The 17933-nt window shown below is 47.6% G+C and overlaps 1 protein-coding gene across 2 annotated transcripts in view; it reads right to left on the minus strand.

Moving 5' to 3' along the window:
* The window catches only part of CLSTN2 (calsyntenin 2), a 734313-nt gene extending 718463 nt beyond the window's left edge, over positions 1-15850 (minus strand). For both annotated transcript variants that reach the window (XM_069564128.1, XM_069564118.1), the window contains exon 1: positions 15199-15850. In XM_069564128.1, the coding sequence (XP_069420229.1) occupies positions 15199-15304 (106 nt within the window). In that variant the 5' untranslated portion in view covers positions 15305-15850. The remainder of the gene's footprint in view (positions 1-15198) is intronic.
* Positions 15851-17933: the final 2083 nt, after the last annotated feature.

The following is a 17933-nucleotide window of genomic DNA, read 5'->3' on the forward strand; positions in this document are numbered from 1 at the left end:
GTCTCTGCTTTTGAATATGCTATCTAGGTTGGTCATAACTTTTCTTCCAAGGAGCAAGCATCTTTTAATTTCATGGCTGCAATCACCATCCACAGTGATTTTGGACCCCAGAAAAATAAAGTCAGCCACTGTTTCCACTGTTTCCCCATCTATTTCCCATGAAGTGATGGGACCGGATGCCATGATCTTATTTTTCTGAACATTGAGCTTTAAACCAACTTTTTCACTCTCCTCTTTCACTTTCATTAAGAGGCTTTTTAGCTCCTCTTCACTTTCTGCCATAAGGGTGGTGTCATCTGCATATTGATATTTCTCCTGGCAGTCTTGATTCCAGCTTGTGTTTCCTCCAGCCCAGCATTTCTCATGATGTACTCTGCATAGAAGTTAAATAAGCAGGGTGACAGTATACAGCCTTGACGTACTCCCTTTCCTATTTGGAACCAGTCTGTTGTTCCATGTCCAGTTCTAACTGTTGCTTCCTGACCTGCATATAGGTTTCTCAAGAGGCAGGTCAGGTGGTCTGGTATTCCCATCTCTTGAAGAATTTTCCACAGTTTATTGTGATCCACACAGTCAAAGGCTTTGGCATAGTCAATAAAGCAGAAATAGATGCTTTTCTGGAACTCTCTTGCTTTTTCCATGATCCAGCAGATGTTGGCAATTTGATCTCTGGTTCCTCTGCCTTTTCTAAAACCAGCTTGAACATCAGGGAGTTCACAGTTCACGTATTGCTGAAGCCTGGCTTGAAGAATTTTGAGCATTACTTTACTAGCATGTGAAATGAGTGCAATTGTGTGGTAGTTTGAACATTCTTTGGTATTATCTTTCTTTGGAATTGGAATGAAAACTGACCTGTGCTAGACTCTAAACCTCTGCAGACACAGCATGAGGATGCCACAGACTCTGACTTCAAGAATCAGGCAGTTTAGGAGCAAGCAGGTGGGCAAGCTGCTAAGTGCTGCAGTGAAAGTACATATGGGAGCTATGCAATGGAGGCGGGGGTGGAGAGTGGTAAGAATACCTTCCAGGAGAGCCCAGAGATGCATGCTAGAGGAGGCACCAGGCTGCCAGGCAAGGCAAAAGCAGATAGAGTAGGGTGTGCGCACTGACAGAGGCACAAGAAGGCCCAGGAGGCAGGGAACTGAGTTCCTTCCTTGCGTCAGGCTGAAGCATGAGGAGAAGAGAAGATTCACTCATCCGCTTGCTTAGGCACTGTGCTAGGAGCTGGGCCCTGTGCACATAAGCACACCTTCTAGCCCAGGAACAGGTGGGCACCCACTAAAGAAAGGCCTTCTGGGATAAGCCAAGGAAAGTAGGGCTTCCCAGCTGGCACTAATGGTAAAGAATCTGTCTGCCAATGCAGAAGACACAAGAGATACAAACTCAGTCCCTGGGTAGGAAAGATCCCCTGGAGGAAAAAAATGGCTACCCACTCCAGTATTCTTGCCTGGAGAATCTCATGGACAGAGGAGCCATGTCCATGGGGTCGCACAGAGTCAGAGATGACTGAACATCTGGGTGCACACAAGGAGCAGACATTATCCTGAAATTGATGATGTGAGACAGAGGAATTCTGACCCGGGGGTGATGGACTGGGTGTGACAAGGGCTGCATAGAATTGGATTGAAGAGGAATCAGTCCACGAGGTGGAGGCATAGAGAAGTAGTCAGGCCAGGAGAATCCAAATTACCAAGTACTCTCTGAGCAGTGATGCCCTGCCTCCCCATCACCCTCCAGCCTCACCCTCCATCCTGAGCTGGCTGCAGTAGAAAGAGTCAGGGGTATAGATGGTGCCTGTCACAAGAAGCAAGGAACAGAGGAAAAAACAGTCCAGGGCACTGAAGAACACATGGAGAACAACAGACAGAGAAGGATCAGGGTGCTACAGACTGCTGAGTGAGGTGTGCTGGCCGCTGCTCAGGAGATACCCTCTCCTGCCTTTCAGCAGATGCAATCAAGCTAGAGAACTAGGTTGAGTCGTTGCAGCTAATGGAGGGGAGATGCTGGGCTGGATGAGCATATTCAGGCAGTGCTTCTGTGGTTGAGTCTGAGCACCCCTATCTGCACACCTGAGGCTCTTGCATTTCAATGGATGTTGACTTCCTCCCATGCCTCCTGGGGTACTTACTTAAGTGTTCAGGTGGGTTGGCTGGAGATTGGTAGGGCTTGAATTTCCCAGAAATCACGGTTGCCTTAGTTCTGGGGAGAAAGGATGTTCAAGTGCATGTTTTCACCCACAGCCATGGAAACCACACACACTAAGCACCATGGTGTCTCCATGCCAGGACCTAAGAGTGAAAAGCTATCAAGACCCAGTAGAGCTGGCAGTCAGCATGGGCAGGAGCCCAGATTTTTAAGGATCTGTAGCTGCCACTGCCAGCTTTTAGATGACATAAGGTGGGTCAAATAGACTCATCCCTGGAGGGCTTCCACAATTTGAGCACAGGAGCTAAATCGCTCTAATACAGTTTGAGTGCCATGGCAGAGACCCATCTGTCTCACACATCCCCCACAGCCTCCAGGCAGCCTGCCATGCTGCCCCAAATGCCACCAGCGTGCAAATGCTTATCCCTACGGGTGGAGCTGTGTTCCCTCTTTCTAAATGCATACATCACCAAGTGAGATCATGCATCATGTCCCATTACCTTAGCTTACAGGAAAGTCAGAGTGTTTCCTCTCTGATAAGATGATGTAAATAGAGCATTAAGGCATCAGGTCTAGGAGACTTGAGACAGGGGCAGTGGCACCTCCAAATTCCCTCTATCAGGGCCCATTTGGTTGGGAGTATGAACAGGTGACTTGTTTTGAAGCTGTGACTGCATAGTGAGCCCTCTATCTTTAGTAAGATTAGATGGTTCTAATCTACAGAAGTAGCCAAGTCTTTTAAAGATACTTCTATTAACATTTCCCATTGGACTGAGAAAACGGACTGTAAGATTAGGAGGAAGATGATTCTCATTAATATTGGTGGTATTTTAAGGAGTGGCTCCCAGGGAGCAGCCAAATCTTACCTCCAAAAGCAGCCCTTGGTCCTCCAAGGTCTTGAAGAGAGAGATCCCGGTGGAAACCGGGGAGCAGGAAGAGATATCTCAGGAGGGAAAATGGTAGATGAGAAGGGTGCTGAAGGTGACCCAACAATTCCATCAGCCCTCCCCTTCTCCCTCACGGGCTCTGAGACAAGAGGTGGGATGCATCTGAAGGCAAAACTCCAGGAAAACACCTTCAAGCAAAGATTCTTGGCTAGTGTCTGGCTTGAATTCCTCCACAAAAGAGGGCTGGAATTTAAGTACTGGCAGATGGGTAGAGGGGAGGCAGGGGGCTCTTCAAGAAGAAAATATTTTATTCATGATCTCTAGTCAAAAGAGGAACAGACTACTTAAAAGACTTAAATGTCATTTTAAAATTAATACACAAGAAACAACCATCTTGATAATTCTGATGATGGTGCAATAAAGCTAAAATCACTGGTTTGCTTGTGGGGAAAAAAAAGCCAATAAAAAGAAAGGGAAATCTAGGTCTTCAATGTAAAATTATTTTCAACTCTATAAATCTCTGATTAGCCTCCTTCCCTGTACCAAATGACAACATACGCTCCCACAAACAAACAAAAATACACAAGAAAGGAAGAAATGAAGATGAAGGAAGGAAGAAAGGGAAGTAGGAAGGAATGAAAGAAGGAAACTTAATACAATAAACCGCAAACTCAGTATCTTCTCTCATTGCCTAACATTTCTGTGAATTTCCTGAGTGATGGCTTGTCTTTTAGCTCTTGGCTGAGAGTCCTGATTCTTAAATCCTCCCATAAAGGGTATGGAGGAGAGAATTTCAAGCATTTTACAGCAGATAAGTGTGCCAAGAAGTGCTGGCAGAGCACTATGAACTGAGATTCAAGGACTGGGTGGGTTCTGTCCTTGTGTGAGGACCAGAGTATGTTAATTCCAGAACAGTCGCACACGCCAACATTGCTCTCTCACATTCTATGTGACATCTAATCATTAGTGATACATTCCTTCGAATTAATATCCAAACTACCACACAACTGCATTCATCTCACACGCTACTAAAGTAATGCTCAAAATTCTCCAAGCCAGGCTTCAGCAATACGTGAACCATGAACTTTAAGATGTACAAGCTGGTTTTAGAAAAGGCAGAGGAACCAGAGATCAAATTGCCAACATCCACTGGATCATGGAAAAAGCAAGAGAGTTCCAGAAAAACATCTATTTCTGCTTCACTGACTATGCCAAAGCCTTTGACTGTGTGGATCACAATAAACTGTGGAAAATTCTGAAAGAGATGGGAATACCAGACCACCTGACCTGCCTCTTGAGAAACCTGTATTCAGGTCAGGAAGCAATAGTTAGAACTGGACAGGGAACAGACTGGTTCCAAATAGGAAAGGGAGTACGTCAAGGCTGTATATTGTCACCGTGCTTATTTAACTTATATACAGAGTACATCATGAGAAACACTGGGCTGGAGGAAGCACAAGCAGGAATCAAGACTGCCAGTAGAAATATCAATAACCTCAAATATGCAGATGACACCACCCTTATGGCAGAAAGTGAAGACGAATTAAAAAGCCTCTTGATGAACGTGAAAGAGGAGAGTGAAAAAGTTGGCTTAAAGCTCAACATTCAGAAAACAAAGATCATGGCATCTGGTCCCATCACTTCATGGGAAATAGATGGGGAAACAGTGTCAGACTTTATTTTTCTGGGGTCCAAAATCACTGTGGATGGTGATTGCAGCCATGAAATTAAAAGACACTTGCTCCTTGGAAGAAAAGTTATGAGCAACCTAGATAGCATATTGAAAAGCAAAGACATTACTTTGCCAACAAAGGTCCATCTAGTCAAGGCTATGGTTTTTCCAGTGGTCCTGTATGGATGTGAAAGTTGGACTGTGAAGAAGGCTGAGCGCTGAAGAATTGATGCTTTTGAACTGTGGTGTTGGAGAAGACTCTTGAGAGTCCCTTGGACTGCAAGGAGATCCAACCAGTCCATTCTGAAGGAGATCAACCCTGGGATTTCTTTGGAGGGACTGATGCTAAAGCTGAAACCCCAGTACTTTGGCCACCTCATGCGAAGAGTTGACTCACTGGAAAAGACTCTGATGCTGGGAGGGATTGGAGGCAGGAGGAGAAGGGGACGACAGAGGATGAGATGGCTGGATGGCATCACTGACTTGATAGACGTGAGTCTGAGTGAACTCCGGGAGTTGGTGATGGACAGGGAGGCCTGGCGTGATGCGATTCATGGGTCACAAAGAGTCAGACACGACTGAGCGACTGAACTGAACTGAACTTGGTAGGTCTGGAACCGCTAGCTCCAGGGGAGGCTGTGGTTAATTGAAACACACTGTCTTTCAAAGGGTTTGTGGAACAGAATGAAAATCTGTCCCTAGGAGAGCACTTGCAGGTTGGAGAACTCAGAAGCAGAAAGGGTTGGATAAACAAACATTCAGAAGCACAAACCACCAAACACATCCAAACACACAGTCAATCAAGTTAAGGAAATGCATATAGAGCCTCCTCCCCAATTCCTTTTTTCTTTCTTTCTTTTTTTTTTTTTTTGACATGGACCATTTTTAAAGTCTTTATTGAATTTGTTGCAACATTGCTTCTGTTTGATGTTTCGGTTTTTTGGCGGCAGGGTGTGCAGGATCTTAGCTCCCCAGCCAGGGACCAAACTGAACCCTCTGCATCGGAAGGTGAAGTCTTCACCACTAGACCACCAGGGAAGTCCTTCCCCTGATTCTTCGTGTTAATACTACAAGCTCTGCTCCCTCTCTCCTTTGTGCAGTCTCCATGGTCCCATGAGAGAGGGACAGAGCAGGTGACAAGCTGCTACAGAGACCCCAGTCCTCACTCAGCAAACTTTCCTTGAAAAGCAGGCTTTTATCTGGATGTCTAGGGACTCCTCTTCTCTCACACTCTTACTCTGCACCCCAGCAGGTAAAAGGACAGCGATCTTGGCCCCCAACCTGACAGGTCTGAGTAGAGATTCCAGATGAAGAGTCTGGGTCCATTCCCATCCAGTGACCCTCCTCCTTTCTTCTTCTGATCACCTCCCAAGGTTTTGTTCACCAGCCTGTCCTCAGCAATCAGACGGTCAAAGGCAGAATGAAAAGGAGGAGCTGCAGGGGCCCAGGGCAAGATGACCCTCGATGCCCCAGTGGGGCACTAACTTCCCATTACGCACACCCACTTGAGGCTGCCCTGTCAACACCCAAAGCTGGGCTGCCTTCTGTGAAATAGGTAGAAGCTTCCTCAGAGCACCTAGCCTGAGCATCAGGTAGAAGCATCTCTGGCTTCAGGTGAGGATTGACATGCTAAGTGTTTCCTGACAGCCCAAGAGAACCTGAATACCTAGCCATGTTCTCAAGCTTCAGAAGTCTAGCGCCAACCGTACTGATGCAGAGGAAATCACAAACAATGCACTTTAAGGCCAGAACTCCAATATTTTTGAAGGGTTTCATTTCTCCTCCATTCCAACTTTGATATACATACTTACTTAAAAAGGGCCTGGGGAGGGTTAATTGAATTAATATATGTAAAGTGCTCGGGGTTTGGAGAGAATATGCAATATAAATGGAAGTGTCACTAAAAAGGTTAATCTAATTTACATCTAACACTTTCAGTTCATGGTGTTAATGAACTATATCCTTTTAGAGAGTGATTAATTTATAGAAATGTGATTATTTTTCCTAACGCTCTATATGGGTCAGCTTCTTCTCTTACTGTATCTAACTTTATAGGAGAATTCAGCATTTTATAAATTAAAATAATAAATCATATACCCCTATAATGGTTATATTTCATTAATTACAAGGAGACATGCATTAGATTAACATTTATCTGTTTTAATTAATTTGCTGCAATGCAGCTATCCATGCAAATTGGAAAATGACACATCAACTTGACATCACATTAACAGTTTTGACTGGTTCTACCCTAAAAATTTATGGGCCTGCAACTGCTGCATAACCACGGTGACCACCCGCTGTGCACCATATGCAGCCCAAACATGAAAGAACAAGGAAGAGCCTTAATGCTAAATTCAGACTTCTGAAAATATCATTAATTGAATTGATAAGACAGTATAAGGGCGGAAAGATGTAGGGCTATGTTTGAGGGGAGTTTGAGCCCTGAAGTCTCACAGGCAATTTCTTAAATCTGATCACCTTATTTGCTTAGACACTTTATCCTTCCAAAGGGCATTCAGAGCCCTTAGCAAGTGGATACTCAGAACTTTCTTGAGTAGAGGAGGGAGATGCCATAGTGTCCTTTTGGCACAGGAAGAAGCAGCTATCAGAGGGCTGTGTGATGCATCCTGATCCTCACACTGATCAGTGAATCCAAGTCAGGAGACTGGGAGAAAATGCCTTTCCTACCTTCTCCACAATGATTTCCTTGTCGCACTTACTTGGAAGACTGCAGATTGGTTTAACTCTATAATACAACAGACAGCATGGAAATGCAAAGTGGCAGAAGTCACCAAAAATGATGTGTTGTGGGGTTTTTAAAAAAAAAAAAAGGCAGCAAAACTTAAGTTAAATTTCAGCCAATTAAGCATTTTTAGAAGCAATGAGAGTAGCGTTCACATGCTTTCTCAGTGAGAATTCCAACAGCATCTGCCGCACCTGATTCCCTCACACATCTTGGTGTGGTTAGAATTCCCCTGATTCATCTGTAGAACAGAGTGTCTTCAATACCATGTGTAAAACAGCTAGTGGGAGGCCGCTCTATATACAGTACAGGGAGCTCAGCCCAGTGTTCTGTGATGACCTGGAGGGCTGGGATGAACCAACGTATTCTATGATGTTCATTTGCCAGTATGTAAAATGGGTACTTGTGAAAAAGACAGCTGACATGTGTCAAATCCAGCCATGACAGCAGAAGGAAGGGCGGCCTTAGGAGCAGTCGGGGTACCTGCTGCTCCATCTACACCATCTCTCCCACCCTTGCCACACTCACCTCCTCATTCTACCGAGTCCAGGCTTCAGCCATATCTAATACACTTGAAAATGTCTATGGTAGCTTTCTTTGACCCTGGCTGTTTAAAACAAAAAAAAAAAAAAAGGGAGTCAGAGGAGGACCATGATTAACCCAAATGAACGACTCCTGGGAGGCCTTCCTGGCCCAAGGGACCCGGCCAATGGACCACGCAATGCAGACAGCTGCCTTCTCTGCTTGAGGCCAAGCATGATGGGGGTGGGTGGGGAGGATGGAGGAAGGCCTCCAGCTGCCCGGGTGACGAGAGGCTAAGTTCACTCTTGATGGGGAAGTCAATCAGAGAGTGAGGCTTCCAGAAAAACAATTCTTTCAGCAATTTTGTAGTGAAACCCAAATGCTCTCGGACTGTGAGGCGATGCCTTCCAGGGCAGCAGAGCCTCTCTGGCCCCACTCAGAGCTTTCCTCAGACTGAAGACACATCATGCTACTAGGTATGCTCATGTGACATGGGAAGTCCACGTCTGCCACACTGTTCTGGGTTTACATCTCAGTCCCATGACCACTAAGCTGTGCGGCCTTGGGCAAGTTACTTCCCTTCTCTGAGTCTCAGTTTTCTCCTCTGTATATACAGGATAGTAATTCAAACTACATAATCAGTGCATCAATCCAATTGGGGTTAAGATCAAACCAACTGTCACATGCAAAGTGCTTAAAACAGTGCCTGGCACAGGGTATGCATTCAATAAACACTCATTGCTTTATTAGCTCTGTAATCTCTGTGCAGAAATATATTTTTCCGTGGCTGGGCTCCCTCCTCACTCCTGCCCATGCACCGACATGGGCATTCTCACTTTGCATCTACATGCCCTACCCCTCAACCCCTTCTTCTTATAAATGCCTACTCACCCATTAAGACCGCTTTCATGTACTCCATAAATCTTTCCTAGTTTCTCCTATCCTTGCCAATTTCTGTCTTTCCTGAAAGACTTTTTCAAGGTCTTTCATGCACAGTCTGACCTCTCCCCAGAAGCTATAGAGTTCTTCAAAAGTTTGTGTCATGTGTGATGTTTGCCCTAGACAGAGTGTGAGCTCTCTGACATCTGAAACTTGCTTTATCTTTTTGTTCCCCCCACAGAATAACAGGAGACAGAAATGGCTAGCTTTTGGCTGATATGGCTAAAAATGGGGCCCACTGCATGTTTGAGTTGGTCTCACTCTCCCAGGCATTCTCCTTTGATGACTGCCCTCTTCTGCCTATTGCTCCCTGATGGAATAGTATGGATGAATGTCAGTGTTCTCCCAAAATTCACCTGTTGAAACCCTACCCCTCAATGTGATGGTATTAGGAGAGAGGGTCTTTGGGAGACCCTCTCCTTAAAACCCAAATCCTTGCATACTAGGATTAGAAGAGGTCTTGAGGGTGGGGCCCTCATGAATGGGATTAGTGCCCCTATAAGAGTCATGAGAAAACTTGCTTCCTTTCTCTGCATTCCACACATCAGACACAATGAGAAGTTGGCAGTTTGCAACCCAGAAGAGAACTCTCACCAGAACCCAATCATACCAGCACCCTGGTCTTGGACTGCCTTCCTTCAGAACCATAGAAATCAATTTCTGTTGTTTATAAGCCACCCAATCTATTGTACTATTGTGTTTTTTTGTTTGTTTGTTTTTACAGGAGCTCTAGCTGACTAAGATAGCAAACTTCTGTTCTATTCAGTGCCTGTGTCTTCAGTTCAGCATACTTCCCCCAGATCAGTCTTCTCATGATCCATCCACAAACCCACCATTCCAATTTCCACAGGCTCCAATTAGTGGTGGGCTAAATAATAAATTATAAAATAATAATCTGTCTCAAACTGTCATTTGGTTATCACAGCTTCAGCTACCCCTTTCCACATAAACATGCATCATCACAGAAATTGTCAATGTCTTAAACAAACAAAAGAATGCTTCTCTGTTTCCTGGGACAGCAAGGCTGGGAGGAAAATATTTACTGGTCAAGGGACTTCTCTTAACAACCCAAATCACACCAGAGACCAGAATCCCATACCTTTAGCACCAGCATTGAAAGATGTTTATTTATTTAGATAACATACATTGCCAAGTCCTTCCTCAGAGCTCACCCTACATTAACTGCCAGGGCTTTAGAGATTAATGAGATGAGATATGGGTCCCAGACTCAAAGGCATTCATAGAGTAGTATTTTCACAATTCAAGTCAAATGTCTCTGTGTACATGTATACGGAGAGAGAGAAAACAGAGTTTGAATGGAGGGAAGGTATGAACAAAGCTACTGAACTATCAAGAGGTCAGTCAGAAAGAGAGAATCTCAGATGCTAGAACCCAGTGTTTAAATGATCAGAAATTACAGTCGCCATATATTTAATTCTGTTTACATGCCATGAACTGCACTAAGTGATTTCTAAACACTATACTGCCAACTACTTGGCAAGGCAGATCTTTGTATCCCCATTTTATAAAGAAACTGAGGTTCAAAGGGATAAACTGATTTGCCCAAGATTATCTAACTGGGAAGCGGTAGGGCCAAGATTAGAACCCAGGTTTCTCTGGTTACCGAGCCCAAATTTTCCTTCCTAGAGGACAGAAGAAAAACGAAAATATCCAAAATATCTGTGAAACAATACCACTGCAACTGCAAACAGGTGGCTTCACTAAACCAATCACTGCTGATTGTTCAGCTGATATTCCAGAGGCCAGGCAGAAGGATAACGTTGGAGACGCAGGGAGAATCAGGATGAGATTCCAGCGCGGGGGCTTACAGGGTGGTGATGGACCAGATGAGGAGCACAGGTACTCCAGAGGGAGAGCCGCAGTCTGGGGGACCAGTCAGAGGAGGCTCCCAGGGGAGACCATGTCCAGCCCTGGCCATGTCTTGAGTCACAGAAGGAATCAGGATGAGGAAAGTGACCTTACAGCCCAAAGACATAGTCCAAAGGGCCCAGGGCAGGAATGAGCCCATCCTGGCCCAAGAAGCACAGGTACTCTGGGATGAGTGCAAGTCAGCATGTGCCCTCTGATGCACTGCTGGGGACATTTTGTCACTGTGCTTCAGTTGTTGGGGAAACTACTGTCACATCGCTAGAAGTCACTTGCTACTTTCCCAGAGATGAAACAGGACAATTCACCATAAAAATCCCACACCACTTTCGCCCCTGTAGGAGGTTCTGCACGTGCACTTTGGAATAGACAGGGATGGTTTCTGAATCTGTGAGAGGGAGGGTGAGGCTGCTGCTTGAAGAAGGTTTCTATGGATAAGAACAAGGCCCACTCCCTTCACCTCTTGACCGGCCCCTCAAGACAATAGCCTTGGACTCTCGCACTGTGAGCAGGACCATAGGGCCCCTAGGGATCTCAGAGATATAGTCAGCTTCCTCATGGCCACCAGATCTGCCTTTAAACCCAAAGGGGAGAACCCATGATGAATAGTCAGGGGGCACTGGGTGTGATGAGCCTTCTCATTCTCACCCCAGTGTCACAACCTTCACTGGTAGTCCTGGCAAGTCATTTGTCCTCATTCAGACTTAGTTTCTTCTCTGTGAAGTTGGCTACCAACATCAGCCCTGCATGGCTTGTAAATATGAGACAGTCCAAGTAAAGAGATTAGCAGAGTGCCTGTTACACTAAGGAGAGGTTCCACAAACTGCAATTACTACAATTATACAACTCCTGCTACAACTCCGCTCTGTCCTCTCCCCTCCTTATTACCAAATGCTGTACTTGCAAGCCCCTTCCCACCCCCATCTCCCTTGTCTGCGTCCCCATCATATGGTACTACACTTGGTACAAATGCAGCCTACTCTTATTCTCTTAGAAAGTTTTCACATAAACATCTTGTCTCTTCAACCAGATCAAAGCTCTCAAAGCAAGGCAGTAGTGAGATGGGAATGGGGGTGGTCTTCTTATATTTTCTAAGAACCCTCCAAAGCACTGAGCCAGGCTCTGGAACATAGGCAGACACAACATCAGTTATTACTGATGGTCTATACTCAAGTATGGGTTTCCTTAGTGGCTCAGCTTGTAAAGAATCTTCCTGTAATGCAGGAGACCCTGGTTCAATTTCTGAGTTGGGAAGATCACCTGGACAAGGGATAGGCTACTGTCTCCAGAATTCTTAGGATTCCCTAGTGGCTCAGACGGTAAAGAATCCACCTGAAATGCAGGAGACCCCTGGGTTAGGAAGATCCCCTGGAGGAGGGCATGGCAACACACTCCAGTATTCTTGGAAAATGAAAAATAGCCTTTTTTTTTTTTTTTTGAGAATCCCCATGGACAGAGGAGCCTGGTGGGCTGCAGTCCATGGGGTCACAGAGTCAGACACAACTGAGCAACTAAGCAAAGCACATACTCAGGTATTGTCCTGAACAATCAATGCCTAGATCTTGAGAACTGAAAAGGGTTTGCGTACCAGGCTCATGAGACCTGAGACCACTGATATATCACCAAATTTGACACAAATCTTAAGATGTTTATTGTATTGTCTTTTTTCCCTGGATAAGACATGTCTTTCTCTGCCCCAGAGGCTCCTTGGGTCCACAATGCCCTCTCAGCTTCGCATAGGATCTGGTTCTTTCAAGGCATCCTGGAAGTGTTTGCCTATTTTGAATAGCCAAGATACAGAAGAGTAAAAGGAAGGGGTTATAATAGCTCCCTGGCCACTGTATTATTTCTGAAGTCGGGAATACGTCTGCACTGAAATTGCAGAGATCCTGCAAAAACAGTTCTCAGGGCTTAGCTGCTCAATTTGCTACAGGCAAGAAGCAAGAAACACAAAGGCAGAACCAGCTGTGCACCTCAAACACAACATCATATAGGAGCCCACGCCAGGAAGATGTGCTTGCAGACAGTTGTCCAGAGGATGTATTCAAGTCTGCCAGGAAGCCTGACACCCCACTCCCAATCTTCCTCTACACATGAATTCGGAACTGTATGGGAAAAGAAGGGTATTTTTCATTCAATCTTCTTCGCATGCCTCCCTGACTTTTCTCCTCTTTAGTAATATGGGAATAATAACAACATGAACGTTAGAAACTGCAAAGTCAGTGGCAGGATGCATCATATACAAAGCATAACCTTCAGTGTCTCACACATTCTTCAGAGATAATTTGAAATTTGGAAACATAAAATGCATGTACATTGTGATAAGGAAAGTCAGCTCTGTACTTCCCAACTGAAGTGTCATAGTAAATGTCTCTGTTTTGATCAAGTATTACTCATTTGTCTTTAAAAAAAAAAAAAAATGCAGCTAACAACGCCCTTTGCAGCCCCCCAGTGGTAGGAAAGAGAAAGAAGGAAGACGAGGGATTCAGAAAGCAACTCACTCAGCAGACCAATCAACTTTTCACTCCAGAAAGACAAATGGCTTGTTTTCAGCACGAAATGAATATGTTCTAAGAGAGGAAGATGAAAAGTGTTGGTTAAAATGCACATAATTATTCATATGAGCGTGAATCATTGAGAGCCTGGATTTTTTTTTTTTCTTTTCAATCGTTCTCTTTTATCTGTACCGTTTTCCATTCTAACCTGGGAACCCCGCAATGCATTAGCATACCAGGTCTTCTTCGCAAACAAGTTTTCCCTTCTTTCTTCACTTGCTGTGAGACCCCCTGTTTGCAGACATCTGCTCATACAGACACAATTTGCTCTGCTACAAAGTGACAAAAAAATTAAATAGACATCACTCGCCTGTTTAACAAAGTTTTTATATTGGGGAAGGAGAGCAAAAGCTTTGGAACTTCATTAATTCCGTTTTCACAAAAACAACAGTCTCTCGGGGTGATGGGCGACTTCTTTACACATTCCTTTACCTTTGCCACATGTTTGAGAAATTTTCATCATCAGTTTTCCGCTGTCTTCCACCAAACGAAACTACTTCTCAAGGATGGGGGTGGGGGGATGGGACGAAAAGAAATAGGATGCCGGCTTATAAAATCATGTCACCAAAAACCATGTCACCACAAAACTAAAAGGTTACACGATGAACAGAAACTCTACTATCCTCAATTGTATCACTCTCAAGTTGCGGAAGAGGCATTTCCGAGGTTCTCAGGAGGCGAACCGTCTGCCTCGTACTCTCCCCACCCTCCAAGGGTAATTAAACACAGAAAACATTCCCTCCTGGGTCAAATGGAAGCTACAGTGTAAAGCCAGCTTGCAAATCAGATTGCCTCTAGTAGGGCGTCTCTTTATCTTCTAGAGCAAACTCCTCCTTCCTCTGACAATGGTCAATGACCACGGTCCTCCCGGAGCTGGTTAACGGGCAAATTTTACCACAACCATTAAACCAAGCGTACGCTCTCCCAGTTAAAGCGCAGAGAATCAACAAGTTAGCACAAACCTGGGCGCCCCAGCCCAGAACTGCCTCTCCGGCGCCCACCGCCGCCAACCTCTCGCTCTGCTCCTCCCTTGCGTCTCCCACCATCGTCCAGCAAGCATGTGACCTTCCGTTTTCAGTTCACCCTCTGGTCGCCCCCACCCCAGCGCTCCTCCCCACACTCCAAGGCAGCAAATTCCGCCGTTCGCCAGCCTCTCGACCGCGCCAGGCGTTCGCCCGGATCTTGCTTCCTCCGAGGCGCGAAGGGCCGAGAGGTCAAAACTCCAAGCGAACCAGAGTAGCGGGGAGGGAGGTCACCAGGTTCTGCGCTCGGGTGCCGAAGCACAGTCGCAGAGGCTGTGGGCAACATCACATCCCGCACTTCTCCTGGACTCGGCGGCCCACCCCGAGGGCGCGCGTTCCCAGGGGAGCCAGAGCCGCCCTGGGGGAGCCTGAGGCCAGCCAAGGGGAGCCTTCTCTGGAGGCCACAAGTTTCCACCCCATCCCCGAGCTGGGAGACGAGCCCTGCTCTCTCCTTAGAGTCACTGCCGCTGAGTACTCCCTCTGGGCTGGAGCAAACAACTGCCTCTCCGCGCCGCACCAGCCGCGACTCAGCCACTACGCCCCCACCCCGGGGCAGACAGCCCCGAAACTTATCCCGACTCCCCAGACCTCGCCTTCCCCAGGGTCCCTAGGCCCCACCCAGGGGTTGGGTCGGCGTCCGCAAGTGAAATCTATCTAGTCCACGGCGCAGGGCGCTCACTTCGGGCAACCTGGGCGCACGGGCGCTGGGAAGCTGCGGCAAGGAAGGGTGTGCAAACCCAGCGTGAGCCCGGGTGCCCGCTGCTTACGCTCAAGCCCGCCCTGCTTCCCTCCTCGAAGACGAAGAAAGTTCCCCAGCACCCACCTTTAGCCGCGAGGAGGCGGCGCCGCCCGCTGTCCCCGCCGCCGCTGCCGCTCCCCACGCCCAGCGCCAGCAGGAGCGGCACCCAGCACAGCCTCCCAGTCAGCATGCTCGCCGCCGCCGCCGCCGCCGCCGCCGCCGCCGCCGCCGCCGCCTATTGCCCGCGCCGGCTCTCCCCTCCCGGTGCGCGCCGGGCCGCCAGCCGCCTCGCCCTGCCGCTGGGTGCGCTTCGGGAGCCGCCGCGCTCGGTCTCCGGCGTCCGCCGCCGCGCCGCCCGCTCGCCGGCAGCAGCCGCGCTCACTGGCGCGGACCTGGAGCGGCTCCGGCGCTCACCCCGGGACGGCCCGTGACGTCACGGACGGGGGGAGGCGGCTGCTGCATATTCATGAGGCGCGGACACCGGTGGCGGCCGTGAGCTCGTGGCTCCGCGGCCCCGGCCCCCAACTTTCCCCGCCGTCCTCGAGCTCTCGGGGCGCTCCTGCTCCAGTTTTCCTGGTCCAGGCAGGACTCGGCTCCCAGAGGGCCGGGTGGGCGGCTGCGGGGAGCCCTCCGGCCCCGCTCCCTTCTCGCTCCGGCTCGCGAATAACTGCCTCAAGGGATGACCGGCTCCCTCGGAAGTGGTTCGCGGGAGCCTGAGCGTCGCCCGCGGGGAGTCAGGGCGCCGGGCCCCGCCACGCCCTTGAAGCTGACATCCGCGCCGAGAGCAGCGGGGGCGTTGCTGCCAGTCCTGCCCTTGGCCGGGACTCTGGACGCTCTATGCCGCCGGGTCTGGGGAGGGCGCCCGGCCCACGCTAGAGTTGGAGAGCGCTAGTGCTGCGAGCGCTGGTCGGAGTTGCCGAGCCGTGTGCATCACCGCGGACCGGAAGGGCAGTGGCCGGAGTCCGCACCATCTTGGAGATGCAGGGACAGCCGAGGCTCCCGGAGGCTGATGGACCAGATCACAGAAGGCAGACTTGGGGCGCTGGGCCTGCCGAGGCTACAGTGGGACAGAAACTTCGCTGCAGTATGGTGCCCAGGCAGGAAGTTACCACCTTTCTGTGTCACTCCGCGTATCTTAAGACCTGGCCACCTGACGTCATGCTTTGTAACACCTCGTAATTGTCAGTTCCCAGAGTACAAGGGCCATGCACTCCGGACGACCCTCCCCAACCCCAGGCCATAGAGGTTTCAAAGAGGTACTCCATAAACACTAATTAATGGCTCACAATAAATCCTTGACCATATTTGCATACATGTATGCAGTGCCAATATCACACACAAGTCAGGGTTCAAATAAGGACGTAGAGAAATCCAGAGAGAACCAAGTTATTTATTCATTGATTCATCCCTTTTACTGAGCACCTAGACAGATAATGTCACCCTGCCACTGGACACTAAATTAGACATTAGACCATCCAAAGACCCAGGAGGGTTGTCCGTCCTCTCTTTAAAGTGTTTGTTCCTGTGTGAGAAGCCAAAGAAGGCAGTAAAAGGCAATTACAATGCCTTTTTGTGTGTGGTAGGCACATTCTTTATGTTGCTAGATATGAGCCTATACAAATCAATTAACAAAATGTATATGCTGCAACGGTGTCTAAACAGCATCCTATAATTAATAACTGTAGTTTGGAGTACTCAACAAAGCCATAAAATCCATTAACAGCCCTCTTGCTGCTCAGTCACTCTGCACCCAGCCTGGCAGCTCACCCAGAGCTACTGCCATTGTGCAGGTGGACTCTTCTGCATTTCTAGTCACTGAGAGGTGCTTGGAGTGCAGCCATGAATCACATTGGCTGCAGAAAGCCTCAACCCAGGAAGGGTGCTTCACCTGCACATCTCCTTTAACCTGCACAACCCACGTCTGTGCTGTTACTCTCCTTTCACACAGGAGTAAATGGAGCAAACTTCCTTGTCCAAGGTCAAAGGGCTAAACAATGCCTCAGGCCCACACCAGGTTCTTGCCCTTTCCAGACTTGGTGTTGGGGTCCAGAAAAGATGGCATGGAGAAGAAGGAAATTTGACCCAAGCAAAATCAGGGAGGCCAGCAAATAGAGGAAGAATATAGACGTGTCTCATTTTCTTCTATTTATGCTACACCCAGGGCTTCCCAGGTTGGCTCAGTGGTAAAGAATCCACCTGGCGGTGCAGGAGACGCCAGTTCTATCCCTGGGTGGAGAAGATCTCCTGGAGAAGGGAATGGCAAACAACTCCAGTACTCTTGCCTGGGAAATCTCATGTTCAGAGGAGCCTAGCGGGCTACAGTCTGTGGGGTCACAAAAGAGTCTGACACAACTTAGCAACTAAACAACAACTTCATGCTCCATCCAATTATATATCAGCCTCCCCTTCATTTTCTAATAAATAAACTTATTTACTGACTTACCTGTGCTGTCTTTTGATGTCATTCTGTTGAGTTTTTTAAGACCAGTTGGCTAGTTTCCAAAATTTTGCATGGACTTTCAAATCAGACCAAATAATGAGAAAGAAGAGAACATACAGCTGATGGGGAAGCATCCCCACCCCCATGCAGCAGATCACCAGAAAGAACACAGCAGAGAAAGATACCAGGAGGTAGGCCAGTTGCTAACAACATTGCTAACCTCTATTTTCTCCTCTATGAATAGGGGGGATAATTGATGCCTGTTGTAAAAAATCAAGCGCACTAATGGCTCCTATTTGTTTATACCCCCCTGAATTCATTCCCTTTGGATATATTCTCCATATGATTTGCTTTGGCCAGTAAGACAGCAGCCATGCAT

This window comes from Ovis canadensis, chromosome 1 (genome assembly GCF_042477335.2).
Source record: "Ovis canadensis isolate MfBH-ARS-UI-01 breed Bighorn chromosome 1, ARS-UI_OviCan_v2, whole genome shotgun sequence".
NCBI lineage: Eukaryota > Metazoa > Chordata > Mammalia > Artiodactyla > Bovidae > Ovis > Ovis canadensis.